General features: G+C 44.1%; 1 protein-coding gene across 1 annotated transcript in view; it reads left to right on the forward strand.

Moving 5' to 3' along the window:
• Positions 1-1,380: 1,380 nt before the first annotated feature.
• Positions 1,381-15,276, forward strand: part of lrp8 (low density lipoprotein receptor-related protein 8, apolipoprotein e receptor) — an 81,810-nt gene continuing 67,914 nt past the window's right edge. Inside the window, exons 1-2 of the mRNA XM_068743770.1 lie at positions 1,381-1,447; positions 2,256-2,381. Coding sequence (XP_068599871.1) covers positions 1,381-1,447; positions 2,256-2,381 — 193 coding nt within the window. The remainder of the gene's footprint in view (positions 1,448-2,255; positions 2,382-15,276) is intronic.

A 15,276-nucleotide genomic window follows, 5' to 3' on the forward strand; every position in this document is an offset into this window, starting at 1 on the left:
TACGGTGAGTAGTGAAGGTGACACAACACCTCAGTGTGAACCTTTTCTGCACCTGTGACAGACTTCTAATGTTTCATTCATGCTATTTTTCTTATTTATTGAATAATGGATAAGAGGCAAGCATGGTGTCTTCCTCTATCCATATGGAAGTTTAATTTATTATTCATGTGTTGATTCATGTGTTAAAGTTATTTCGTGCACACGGACCTTGCTGGACTGCAGCTAATCAAAACTGAATTCTACTACAGCAGTTCAAGCATGCCTGTCCCTTTCAATGAGCAAACGCTTCATTTAAATTAAAGTCTAATCTTCCTACGCAGAGTATTTTTGATCGGGTAGGTCTTTAGACAGCATATGACTGTGTATACTTTCACGAAATGATGATCATTGGCTTCCTCAATTGTTATAAGTATTGTAGCCGACTGCAAATCTGTCTCCCATCACAAATAAAGTATGGCACACACAGCAAGGAAGGGCTGTAACAGTGAGTTGACTGTGACGTATTCGATGTTGTAGAAATAAATAGAAACTTCTTCAGTTTGAGATGTTTTGAAAAAGAAAGTAAGGGGATTAAAGAAAGACCTTGCAACTACCCTTTCGCTGCTTACAGAGGGGGCCAAGTGGAGGCTGTCTTCATCCCCCCCCCCCCCCAAATAAATATTCAGGTGTATTTGCATGAAGACAACCACTATCAGTTCAGGAGTCAGAAATAATTCCCAGCAATATTTACAAGACGTTCTTCAAATACATATTTATGATGTACATTTCATAAAAATGTGTTGTCAAAAATGTCTTACATGTGATAAAGGTGTGTGGACAATCTGTTGATGTAACACCGTTATCCTCTGGACAAACACGTGGCACTTGAAATACCCAAAGTTAAATATTTCTCCCGTAGAACAAGAAATATAAAACTATACATACAAAACATACAAAAACAACTATCTCCAAGTTCCACATGTTTGATGGGTTAACCAGGTTTCATGAAAAAAAATACTGAAAGGGTTTTAGAGTATTATGCCCCTGCCAAATAATGAATACAAAACACATTCAAAGCCTTGCCTATTCATGTTTATTCTAACCATAAAATAAGCAACGCGCTGCCTGACTGCAGAAAATGCGCACGTCCTCCTTGGATTGCCGTTTAAAGGAGCTTTTCTACCTACACTTCCCGCCCATTAGCGTCATTCAAGCTGCCGCTGATGAGAGAAGGGTAGGCGGGGTGAGGAAAGCGCAGAGCCGGGCTGATCTCACACACGCACAGCCTCGCTGAGGAGCAGAGGGGAGGACGCAGCGCGAGGAGAGCTCGGAGATCCTTCAGTGGTGATTTTTATTTTCCCCGTGCATGAACACAACCGCAGAGCGCCCCAGCATCCAAAGATGTGGACACACGTCGGGAAGCTCGTGATCTTGCATTTGCTACTCGTGGAGCTCCATTGCGCAAAAGGTAAGAAGAGGAGGTGGATTTTTACGCGTCATCACAGATCGCTCCTCTGTGAAAGGAACCGCTCGTCTGTCTGTCTCTTGTGGTCCGCGTTCGCTCCAGCGCAGCGTTGTGTGTGCCGCTGCGCGCGTCGCGCACCTGAAGCGCCACTTAGGTGCGCGCAGAGAACGCGATCACCAGGTGACATGAGGGTGACAATAAGCAGAAGGAAGGAAAACGTCCGGCTCACACAACACGTGCTTGAATGCAGCAGGGCGATGATGTGGCCGATGATGTGGATGAGACTGTGTATTTTACCTTTAGAGTTGTCTTTGCGTTAAAGTGCCAGTAGGACGTCGATGGGGAGGCAGACGCGGTCCAAACAAAAAGCCTATTGATGCGTGTAAGACCATAAACACACAAGAACAGCACAAGTGTAACTCGTATAGGAATGTTGTATTAAAAACATTAACTAATTACAGATTGTCCACAACAGATCATGGAAGGAAGCCAAAGAGCATTTCTAGCAATAACAGACATTTACTTTCTTATATCACAGACATTTGGTCAGAATTATCTATTTTATTACACCGAATTAATATTTGCATCTGTTTTGAAGTGGAGATTAATCCAGCATGTCCGGCTATATATGCACGTAGTTATTGGAACTAATCCACGGTGTATATATGGCTCTCAATTGTCTTATTTTAAAGTGACTTAAATGTGCTCTATGGTCTCCTTTAATTCAGCTTTATCTACATTCATCCAGCATTCATATTCTGATGGGCAGACGAATTAAAGTCGAGGCTGACGGCTCATCTTCTTCCTGCAGGAACTCATACAGAGTCGGAGTGTGAAACCGGACAGTTTCAGTGCAAGAACGGACGGTGCGTCCCGACCCTGTGGAGATGTGACGATGACGACGATTGCTCGGACAGCAGCGATGAGGAGAACTGTCGTAAGTAGCAAACAAAAAGGATGCCTTGGCTTGCCGCCCAGGGATTTGTCTGTTTACCTTCCAAACATGTTCATGTGAAGCATCTATAAGTTAACAGACTGTTATTCGATGCTTTCTGCCCTTTGATGTGGACTTGTATGCGACTGGACGAGACAAGCTGCAGATTGATGGAAGTTTCACTGAAATTTAAGCTGCTTATAATTTTGCTCAGGGGGCCCCTCCGGGAGTCAAAGTTTCAGTTGTTGCAGGGAGCTTCTGATCCCGGATGGCTATTCTGATCACATGGCAAAAGGAATTTGACAAATTTCATAATAAGCTCACTTCCTCCATTAAATGTCTGACACAAGGAGAGGCGTGACCTCACGGGGTCAAAGCGACACATCAGAATATTAGCGTTGTGAGCTGATCTCGCCGTGGAAAGCAAGACCAGCTCGTGTCATGTGAGGGCAAGTTTTCCCTGCTGCTTCTTCATGCTTTGGCTGTATAAAGGCTGCAAAGATTGCATCTGAACTAGTAGGATTAGGCATCATGGTATTTCCACAATTGGTAATGTGCCGTCATCGAATGCAAACAAGTGCGACTGCTTCTCTGCATCTGTGGCCTCGAGTTTGATATTCAAAATGTAAAATTGCAAATGTAAAATTTGTCAAGCAGATGTGCTATTATGTAATTCAGAAAATTCAGTTCCATTTTTGCAAATGGGACGGACAACTAGCCAAGTAATCATCGCCATGGTACTAATTTCCTGACTGGCTGCGTTAGCGGCCATTGATTCATTGCTTAATATTGGTGACCGAACACGGAACCCATAATTCTCGCATCTCGCGTGCTCGCCACGATGGTCGCCGCTGAATATCTCGGGTAGTTCCAGCCATGAATACCTTGACATTTACAAGCGGAGCTTAGTGACTGCGGAGACCGATTTGGATTATTGGATGTTTTGTAGGCAACACTTGAGAGTGGGATTGGATTTTAATGACCTAACAATCATGATTTACGTTGTTGTTTGGTATAAGCACTGCTCGAAGGGAACGTGGAAATGGCACTTAGCCACAAGGTGACTGTTCTCTTAACGGAGCCACTTAGCTCAATGCCGTTTGGCTCCTCCTTTCTTTTTTACTGGATATTCTGCAATCTTTGGATTCAGAAGTGCTTACTCGCGATCTCGCACCCTACTCATTCCCTGCCTCTTGTTTACTTCCTGCTTCTTTCTTTGCCGTCCCTCCTTTCCTACATCCATCCCCCTCTTCCTCCCCACCTGCTTCTGCGCTCTTCTTCCCGTTGCTTCGGATCCCCTCCTCAGGAAATTGGGTTCTTCTTTCTAAAACGCTGCCTCACATCTTCAGCAGTGTAGCACCCACTAAGGGGATTTCCTCCCACTCACTTTTAAATCTCCCGTGGGCACCTTGGCAGTGCGATTGCCGAAGAGGCTATACCCACTCGTCTTCTGCCCACAAAGAGCATCAGCTGACAGTTTGGTTGGAGATAAATCTAACGATGTGACTCTTGTTGCCGCAGTGATTCTCAGCGGCAGGCAACCTGCCAGCGCCGCCGCTGTGCCCCCTCGCCAATACCCAATATCACCACTACAGCTCTGCAGAGAGCTGGAGGAGGAGGACAGATTGGACATATTTGATTTGGAGGAACATGGCGGTGTAAAATGAAGCTCGGGAAGAAAGGAGGACCATAGAATTTTAGAGGCTAGAGGGAAAGCTGGGACAGGATAGAGGACAGACTACCTTGGTTTCCATTTGTCTGTCCATCCATCCATCGCCTTGGAGTTTTCTGGTGTCTTCTGCGAAGACAGCAGTCCTTACAAGGTATTCCCAGTGTCCCAACACTTTCCAGATTATCCTAGGGAATCCTGAGTCTTTTCCAGGCTTGATGAGATATGCAATCCCTCCAGTGAGTTCTGGGTCTATCCCATCCTCCCTTCCATTTGGAAATGAATGGAAAAACTCCAGACAGCGGCATCCTGTAGGCGTCCCAAACAGATGCCTGAACCACCTCAGTTAGGTCCCTCCGACACAAAAGGAACATCGGCTCTCCTCTAAACTCCGTCCGGATGTCAGAGCTCCTCATCCTGTCTCTAAAGCCGAGCCCAGCCACCTTACAGAGGAAGATCCGTGATCTCATTCTCGTGGTCATCACCCAGAGGTCGTGATCATAGATGAGGTGGCTCAGCTGCCGCTTCATCGAGATGGTCTAACATTATTCTTTTGTCCAACCCAAACTGCCTACGGGCATAGACGCTCAGTAGGGACATGTCCTATCCCCTCTGTCCTCTCTTTACGAGCCACCTTCAGTAAGTGTTGTTGGATTCTGTTGTCCTTTGTGCCTCGTCTCTCTTATTTCATTCTCCCCTTTCCTCCCGTTCTTCCTCCTGCTCCTCTCCTCTCCTCCATTCTCACCATGCCTCTGGGTAGGTTTTGCTCGTGTTGCCCTGGGAGACGGTAAAGTGGTGGCAGCGATGGTGTTAATGGGTTTTTGTGCAGGCATGTGCTTCCTCTGTAGTGATCACAACGCTCTAGCACATGCGTGTGAATACCATATGGAAACTTTCCTTGATCATATTTCACAGTTTTATTGCATATCTTTTGAGATTCTTGCTCTTGATTGGATGTTAAGATGTCACCTTGGAAACTGATGACTGTCCACAATCCTGGGAATTGTATGAACTTTTATGGATCAGACTCGAGCAGAAATAAGCATCTGTTGTAGAGATGTAAGCTTTTCCAAATAAGTGTTTAACAGGAGAGACAGATAAAATGTGAGGGTGGGAAGAAAGTTGTTGTTGAGCTGTGTGTGTGTGTGTGTGTGTGTGTGCAGTTATGTCACAGCAAGACAATGAGTTTGAGCAGGGGAGCGTCTCCTATGTGGTTTGAGACCAGCTTCTCATAGACGAAACATCAGAACACATTTCACGCCAATGCTTGTGTGTGTGTGTGTGTGTGTGTGTGTGTGCATGTGCGTGTGAGGCTCATGTCTCTCTCTCTTTCTCTCTCTTTCAGACACGCACTGTAATAAGAGACTGTGGGGAAGCGCTTTAGGCATAAAAACCATTATACTGAACAACACATTATAGTCACCTGCTGACACACACACACACACACACACACACAGAGCACAGCTGGGGACAGAGCTTTAATACATACCTGTCAACCAGTACGTTTTTGCCATACAAAGTACGGTTTTTATGCATTCTAAGACGTGTACGGCGTAGAAGAACATCTGTACGGGAAAACGCAAATTTGTAGCGTCCGTCAGATGCTGAAACAAGGACGAGATGGGTCTCAGAACAAGCTTTTATTAATCGGTAACCCCGCCGCTAACAGAACAGATATCCTCTCCCGTCTCTCTCACCCCCTCCACGCTCACACACACCCCGCCCCTCCTCCCTGGATGCCTTCACTGACTCTCTGCAGAGTAGGAATTACGAACACGAACACGAACAGTTACAGTCCCATCCGGTCTGCACCGAATATCAAGAAACGTGAAAAACATGTTTCCCAATCACAAGCCAGCAAAGGTTTGTATTTTTCTGTCCCTGTTTGAAATTTAAATTACAAGCATCATTGATCGATACTTAAGTTTGGTTTACAAAAATAAAAATGCTAACGATTTTTTTCCCCGAAATATCTGTTCTTATTTAAAAATTTAAATTACAAGCATTATTAATGGATATTTTAGTTTAGTTAAAATATCAAAATTAAACTGTATCCTAATTAATAATGTCCAACTATGTACATAAATAAACGCATTTGAAAAAAAATATATGGTGTAAGGTTATTTTGTATTTTGTCAGGAAAAAATCAACGGTTTGTAAGGCCATGGAGCCTTGGAGGTTGACAGGTATGTTAATATGAGGATGAGGTTAGAGGGACCAGTAGCTTAATCAGTTACACACATCCAGACACACACTTGGTGTGTAGTAGCTGGGTTGTGCGGGATAACGCGAGTCAAATAAAATGAGAAATACTCCTTCTGAAAGGAGGAAACACGCCTGTCCTCGTGCTTGAACTGGCATTCACCGTGAACACTCGGCACTTGGAGTCCGATGTGTTTCAATGCATGTATAACAAATCATCAGGACTTTTATCTCGTGTGAAACCGCAACTGGTCATGTTGGAAAAACCGGTCAGCCAGTCCTCCCTCCAAAGACAATGCATTCCTTAAAGACGGAATAAATGAACAGCACCATGTCGGCACATGTAGTCCTCCTGGCACGATCGACGAGGAGTCCGGAACGAGCTGGGGCGTCGTCACCTTCGTTAGACTCTGCCTCTTGTCCTACAAGCTATCATCACCTGCTGTGCTGAATAGGTGCTGGGCGCAGCAGTGCAAAACAGCAGCAGGGTAATTTTAGCTGAGGTCAGTGCTAGCCTGAGGTGTTTCATCTGGCTACCCCCCCCCCCCCCCCCCCCCACAAACACACACACACACACACGTCATTGAAATGCATATATGTTTCTATCTCTCTCATTCCTTGTTTATATCTCGCTCCCTCTATGCCCTCATCTAGCTTCCTCGACCTTTCTGATGTCGTGCCTTTAGATTGACATGAAATGAAGAAAACCTGGTGTGTGTGAAGCTGTACTGACCATTTGCATACTTCTAATCCAATTAGCCGCGAGTGTGTCAGTGGGTGAGGATCTGCACTGTGAGCTGTGTGTGTGTGTGTGTGTGTGCAATAGAAAAAGGAAAGATAAAAGAAATTGTGCATTTGCTTCAGCCCGAGGACTTATTTCTCAATTTGTATCCTGACACTTCATGCATTGTTGTCTATTTTTTTTTTTTTCTTGGTTTGTAGATCTCTCAATGGCTTCATATTATTTGAAAGTAAATGAGAAACTCTCGTATCAGAAAGGCGTAATAAAAACTGGAAGATCTTAATGATATTTTGCTAAGGTGTGGGATGGTTACCTCGAGGGATGCTTCAGACTGATTGCACAAAAAGTCAAGAGCATCTTTTGAAAAATTACGTGTTTTCAAGTAACAATCTAACGCGGTCATTAGTTTGTGTGCTGGAATGATGAAAAGGGTATTTTTTTTGTTGTTTATGTTTTGCTAATACCATAAATTAGATATCTGCTCATTAAAATGCGTAGCGGTGTCTCTCATGGCACTCGGGTTTCTCGGGACAATTTCACTGTGTGAACCTGGACTGTGCGTCTTCTCTCCGTAACGAACATTAAATTCTGTCCGATCAGAAGATCAAGCTTCTGCGGCTCATGTTTAAATATGGAGTGTTATTCTTAATGAGGGGACATGCTTGTCGTTTCTGCTGCGGGAAAATCGCTGCTGGTAATTTCATAAATATCTTCCTCATTATACGATGCACTATTCCATCCAGCTTCAAGGCATCTGCTATTAATCACATGTTTAACTTTTAGGACTCGCCTTGCCCCATCTTGCAGACTAACTGCGCCCGCCTGCAGACGTAACTGCTGTCCATGAATTACTCTTCCAGGTGGCGTTTAGAAAAAGCTGTTTATTCACCTCTCTGCCCAAAGGACTGTAGCCCAACCCTCGATACTAATGATAGGAAAAAGCTTTTTTTTTACCTGGATATCGCTCCTGCAGTCCAGGTGATGCTTTCCAAAACCCGACGAGAGACAATGGCGGCTGTAATATCAGCAATATGTGCGAAACCGACCTGGAAAATTACGTTGGGTTAAGGCAACAAAAATATGTGAACAATGAAGAGTGTATCGTGTTCGACAGCCAAGTGTCACAGAGGGTGAAGTTCTTTAAAGCAGCGAGAAATAAGCCCGAGATGGTAGAAGAATAAACAAGGGCGGATGCTGCAAGCCTGAAAAGCGATGCTCCTCTCTTTATTTCATGAGTTTATTCAGTGTTGGTCTTCCTGCTGGTCTCTTTATTTGCTTCCTTTATTTCTGTACAATAAACCCGCTCCCAGTTGTCTTTTCTTTCCGTATGAATTTGTCCGTTTTCCACAGATTATCTCGTGTTTGGAAGTTATTTCAGCCTCAATCAGGATTTGTGTGAGTTTAGCTTTGCCGCGTTCTGCTATGACCGTTTCTGCCGGTGTTGTTGTGTTATGATGTCCCCCCCTCCCTGACCCAGCTGCATTTGCCGGGGTATCATGGTTTTAATCCCCAGATCAGATTAACTGAATATCTTCTTTTGCCTTCATTTCATTATTTACATTTGCTGTAATCCCGTTCTTCACCTAGTGCCCTGCCACGTGCGTGCGTGTGTGTGTGTAGTGAGCAGCGAATGAAATAACAGCTATAAACGCTGCTGAATAAAACATGAATGCTAATACCAATCTGGTGAACTGACACTCAGATAGAAACCTTCAGAATGTTGTGTCAAAAGTTCTCACGGGAGGTTTTATAACAAAGTCACTGTTTTGTAGTGGGAAGAGAGTCTATCTTGAGGTTCTGTTCCGATAATAGTGGCTCCATTTCTCTACCTTTAAGCTTTTCCCTGCTCTGTGAATGTATTTATTTACATTTCACTCTTTTATGTCCATTTGTTCTTGCTCTGCAACTCTTAATCCCCTTTTCTCTGAGTCGATCTCTGGCTGCGACTTGAGAACAAATTGAACAAACACGTCGGTTTCAGTAAAAGCCGGGGTTAGTGCTTTTTTGTATTTGTTCGGCATTCTCGTGCTTTGATTAAGAGTTGTGTTTTTGTTGCTGTTCTCCGATGAGTAAAACTCTGCTCAACACCTGTTCAGGGAAACCAGATGGAAAGATGCTTTGAAGGTTTCCGCAAAATGGAAAGGGTCTCGCAAAGTCTAGAAACTCTGATCTCACTCTCACTTTGCATCACAAAACAGCAGAAAACACTTATTCAATGCAAATCCAAAGGGATGCCATGTAAATGGGACAATTTTTGGATGCATCGTGTAGAACCTCTATTTTGAAAATTATAACAACCTTCAGTACCTCATGAAGCTGAAGTTGGTTACATTGGAGGGTGCTTTAAGAACCTCAACCGGGTCTGGTTCAATGAGCATGGGAACTTGGTATTGATATTTGTTTTTCTGTTTTCTCAACACTTCACAGTACACACAAGGAACCCTTTTCATCTTTATTGTTGCCAGATTAAACCAGTGATATAAATCTAATTACGTCTTATTACCGGTCCAGGAATCACTAGAATTGCTTAGTAATCAATAAAAAGTCGGTATTACTAAGGAAATATTCAGCAACTTTATTGCAGCCCTGTCCTAAACCCCTCTCTCTCTTTGGTCCTCACTTTGTACTCTCTCTCTCGCCCGCTTCCCTTCTTTGTTGTCTTCTTCTGAATGAAGCTGTTTGTCGATTACACACAAACACCATATCTCTTCTCACACACACACACACCTTTCCAGCTCCTAAGCCCGAGGATGGGTCTGACACCTTGAGCGGATTTGACTTGTCATTTGATGCCGGATGGAGGGAGGTGGGGAGAGGAGTCAGTCTTTGATAATATAGCGCTCACTAATACCAGTTATCAGGAAAAGGCTGGTTTAGCACAGACTGTGTTTTGGCGGTTCAGGCAGAGGTAACAGCTTTACGTCAAACTATTGTCAATGCGTTTGGCGAAGAAAGAAAAAAATCCAATGTGCTTTCGCTGCAGGAATACATCTCAAGATGTGTAAATCGGGTCGCTCACTAAGGCGGGAGAGCGGGTTCTGATACGGCGGAATGATTTTCTATCAGCCCATCCTGTTGCATCCTGAAGCAAAGATGTTTTCCATCACATCGCTGCCCTCTCCCTGCATCCCTCACCCTCCAGGCCCATCTGTTTCTGTCTCTCCTCCGTTTCCGGCATGGATTCACACTGTGTTTGAACACTGATATCCCTCCCTCCCCATGCCCTGTGGCCCCCACCTGCACCCCCTATTATGCTAGCAGCTTGAACATTTGGAAACAGGGTGACACCTTCTCAATGGAGCACACACACACCCCCCCCCCCCCCCCCCCACACACACCCTTCTTGCGTGCAGCGTCTGCATTATCCCGTTAGGCTCCATTCTCTCTGCAGGAATATTTGTGCACATTTTCTTACTGAAGAGGTGTAATTAAACGAAGAGGCGAGATGATTGGCTTTACTAAGAAGTAGGGAGGCTAGCACCACACACACACACACACACACACACACGCAAATTGCCACCAATAAAGCACAAGCCTGCACATGTGTAAACCCTGCCTTCACACACACCTTTCACTCATTCTCTTACGAGCACACACACATATGCATGCACCTTCGCCTCTCCTTGGCTGCTGCTACCAGGTTGAAGAATGAAAACCTTGACCTTTTCTATACTCGCGGTCGTTATGAAAGTGTTTTTTTTTTTGCTGTAGCTTGGATGAGCTCCTCGTTGTTTGCTTGATGCCGGCCGTGTTGCCATCTCTGTAGAAATATCGATTTATTCCTGACCTGTGTTTTCTCGTGTCTTCGGGTATCCAAGCCTTCCTTTCATGTGTTGGACTCGCTTTCATTTACTGAAATGAAACTATCTTTCTTTGTGCTTCTTCTTCAGTACGTGTCATTACGTTCTATTAATGTTTAGGTTTCCCGCAACACATTTATCCTTCAAGAACGTTCCAGACTGTCATAGTCTAGTCTTTTGAAACGATGAAACAAAATGTTTTATTTTATATTTACTTATTAGGATTTGAAACACAGGAGCGGCCCATTGCAAATTACATTTTGAGCATGACAAAGAAGCTAAAATTACTAGCTCTGTTTGCTCCCGTTTAAAATGTTTGTTGTCCAGAAAGGCAACCAGAACAGAGAAATAGTGGCTGAACCCTCAGCTGTTGTCGCCCATCTGCACGTTTTCATGCTTTGTTGCCCATGAATTTCCACTTTGCAGGGCCTGCTGTGCTCAGGTGCGACCACCACCAAACCACACAACTGTATATGTGTGTGTGTATATATATATCAGAGTATTAAAAATAAATCAAGCTAAATCCCAAGTGCCTTTTTTAAACTTCACAAACCAAGGAGCCAGAAAGCTGAACTACCATTGAGCTGTGAATATTTTCCTTCACAGAATATTCATCTATTAAATTTGTATTCTCTTTTGTTTTCCCAAAAGAAATGAAAATAGAAGCTCGACACATTAAGCAAAAGGAGAAAAATTAAATATCGGCTTGCACTTTAAACCCGAGCTAATGACGGGAACATGCGTCCAAATTACAAACACGCAATGGATGTTGCATCTGGAATTCTATGTGCGCGTACACACACACACACACACACACACGCACACAGCCTGGATTCACCCTGCATGAAGAAGACCCATTGACCCAGTTATGACAGCAGGCGGTAGTTAAGTATCCTCCGTCAGCACGGTAGCTGCAAGGTTATTAGTTTTACTCCACTTCTCGTGGCCCAGAATAGACCCGGAGTACGGAAGTCCGTAGGCGTAGATTTAGGATTTTAACTTTTAACTAATAATATTAGCACATGTTTTCTACCTGTGCTGTGCCTTTTGAAATACTCCGTCCATCATCAAATTGTCCTCTGACAGAACTCCACCTGATGTAAGTGCTGGATAATCGTTGCCATCCACGTTTCATGTCCGCCGGCGAGGCAGAGACGGACGATCTCAGGTCACCTTCTATAATTAAGACCCCTCACAGGTTTTCTCATTAATTACAGTTTCTCCTGAATGTCATGAATTTTGAAATGGCACAAGGCTTCCTGTAAATAGACCTATACCTCATCTCCACATAATTCAATTTGTTGGATATGGATTCCACGCTCAAGGCTGTTTTGGATGTTTTTACATGGAATTACAGGTGAGAGGGTGACGTGGTTCTTCTTAAGGTTAAAGGTTGAGTTTAGCAGAAATAATTGGTAATCAAGCCAAGGAAACTAAACTGGAATTTGGCAGGTGATTAACGTTGGCATAGTTTTTTTCTCCTGTCATACAATGTACACAGGGATAAGGAAATGGCTTTAAGTACGTGTGTGTGTGTGTGTGTGTGTTTCCCTTCATGTAAGCAGAAGGGGGACCTGCAATGGCAATCTGTACCGATTTTACAGAGTTTTTAATGAGATCAATGCTTTTTTCCCGCATTCCCAGATGGTCAGCGTGTGTGTGTGTACACATGTTTGTTTGGGTGAAGAGGCAAGGGGCTGCAGGGACCTTGGGTAGATAAATCTTTAATCACGCTTGCTCTCATGTTTCATTTAATTGCCCCCCCCCCCCAAATCCATAAAAGGATGACGACATTGTGGTTTATGGGCTTGTGGGTTGTTCTAAATGTGTGTTTAAGTGTGTTCTATAAGAAGCACAGACATCCCTTTTTGTCCTGTTGTACATGTGGTATGTTTATTTTGTTTCTCATGTTTTCCCTGTATTTTTTCCAACGTGAGAATTTTTTTTTTTTTATGGATGCAGAGAGCGTTCCGGATTTCATTTCCTGCTCCAATTTCAAATTTGTTCATTTCTGCACGTACTATGGTGAAACTTTCAGAATGTGCAAAGCCAATCCATTGTATTTGTGTGTAGATGCAACTGTACCTGCATGGAGGATACAACATTCCTAGCTTCATTTCTTTCTTTCTGGGCAGTTTTTCCTGCATGCTTAATCAAACAAAGGACCTCCTTCTTGCACCCCCTATATCAGGGGGTAAAGCGAGTTGTGCATTTCTTATAGGTTTGGATTTGTAATGTGGCTGTTTGTGTCGGTGCATTTTCCAAAGATCGGCCTGAAATCAATGGAATATTTTGTGCCGCAATAGAAATACATATGCTGATTGATTAAACTGATAAATGAGGCGGTTTTCTTCGCTCAATAGTGATTATAAACGTCGGCTGTGCGAGTGACGCTCCTGGTTTCTCCCTCTAGTTTTGTTCTATCTGCTGTGATTTAAAGCAATTTATCATAACACTTATCTGAAGCAATATTCTCTTGATAGACTCTGTGTTGTCACCATGTTGGATTAAATTGCTGTAGAGTCGCATCCAAAATGTGAAAGGCAGAGTCTGTGTGTTTTGTGTTTCTTGTTAGCCTCCACATTCTGAGAATCCTGCATCCTTTATACGTCTGTGTTTGTCGGTGTGTGTGTGTGACTGTTTCCTGCTGCAAACATCACCATGATGAAGAGACTATAGGTGTGTGTCTGTGTCAGCTAATGAACTGTGTGTGTTCCTGCATATGCTTCTGAGGTGTCCCGATGATAGTTTCCTGCACTGTGTGTGTGTGTGTGAGAGAGAGACTACATTAGTCATGTGTTCCCAGAGATGGTCATTAGCTGTGAAGGACTGTAAAGCCAGTGACCCCACAGAAACGGAAGATACCCAGCAAACCCAAGACTTTTGTGCAAATGGAATAAAACAGTCATTGATCAGGGAAGGAGAAACGCATGGGGCAAGGTTTAGAAGAGAAAACACACTCACACACACACACACACACACACAAAGGCTTACATGCATATGCTTGCTCGGACCTATAAGCATATTTGGCTAAATAGGACGTTCATCCTATGTTCACGCCTGTACTCTTCTGTTTTTTTTATAATGTTTGGGAGAACGGTATTTCTTCGTCACGTTTCAGGTCCCTCTGCTTGTGATGAGCGGTGCGTTCAGGTGCGGGTAGCACCTGGGATAATCTGAAACATTCCACGCTCCGGTGGAAGTTGACCGCCCCTCTTTGGGATCGGTTGAGGAACATAACAAGTTTGCTCCAAATCATCCCAACAAACCGAGGAAGCATGGTAATGAGAAAATGATTAGATTTTCTGCCTGCTCCTTTCCCCATCAAAAGCCCTCGGCCACTGTGGTTTTGTTAGTGTGTTTACTTCTTGCTCGGATTCGTTCAATTTTACGTCACCGCTCCTTACTTTATCTGCAATTTTCTGAGAAGTTTAAATGTATATTGGAGGAGAAAACCAAAGACTTTTGTTCTGAACTTCTTGAACTTCCCAAACATGAAAGCTGCATGTCGTTGGTCAGAAATAATAACCTTGCGGAGGACTTCACCTTCTATTTTATAGACTCCATCAGGAATGTAAAGAATCATAAAAGTTAACTGTATGGAGGCCGGACTTTAAGAGTTTTTCCGGCGACCAATGATAATGACTTTATACACAATCAGCCGACTCTTTACTTACCCATGTAATGGGCTGTGTGGGGACATGGAGGTTAAAGAGGAAGAGGAGGATGAGAGGGGAAGTACCAGACTGAGAGAGAAGAGGTGAAAACAGAATTTTAATAGACGTTAATACCTAAAAGTTGAGTCAACTGCTTTCATACAAGAGCAAGATTTCAGAGACGCATACATGATGGTGTTAGACAGTGTGTCTGTATAATGCAATGTGCTGTGTGTGTGTGTGTGTGTGTGTGTGGATATAGGGTTAAAGGAATGGGAGAACAAGTGGCCACAGACCAATTTCCATTTTGTCATGAGCGGTGCGTTCAGGTGCGGGTAGCACCTGGGATATGGAGACACGAGACGCATGGCCTCCTGTGATGTCAAATTCATTCCTTCCTTTCTCCTTCTGCTCCTCCCCACTGGCAGAGCGGCATCAGAAGGACGGAGAGATGAAAGACGGTGTGAGAGGCGGAAAAGAGAACTGGTGCGGTATAAAGGCGAGGGGGGGGGGGGGGGGGGGGGAGTGTGTTGAATGGGAGCTGGTAATGAAAAAGGGAGGAAGCGGAGAAGAGTCGTCGGACAGGGGTGTATCTGAGGACGTGTCTAGCAGCTTCTCCGGTTTTTATGTTCCTCCTCTCCTGTTGTTTGAAGGAGCAGGTTTCTGATTCTCTTTCAGAATTTGAATCAACATTTGGAAATCCGTCCCACCCGCCACCCATCATCCCCTGCACATCAGAGAGGGCGTTAACCAGCCGAGGCAACTGCCTGGTAGCAGAAGTGGAAGCAGAAATGGCACAGATGAGACTGTCCATTTGCCCTGTCGTTAC

This window comes from Brachionichthys hirsutus, chromosome 9 (assembly GCF_040956055.1).
Source record: "Brachionichthys hirsutus isolate HB-005 chromosome 9, CSIRO-AGI_Bhir_v1, whole genome shotgun sequence".
Lineage (NCBI taxonomy): Eukaryota > Metazoa > Chordata > Actinopteri > Lophiiformes > Brachionichthyidae > Brachionichthys > Brachionichthys hirsutus.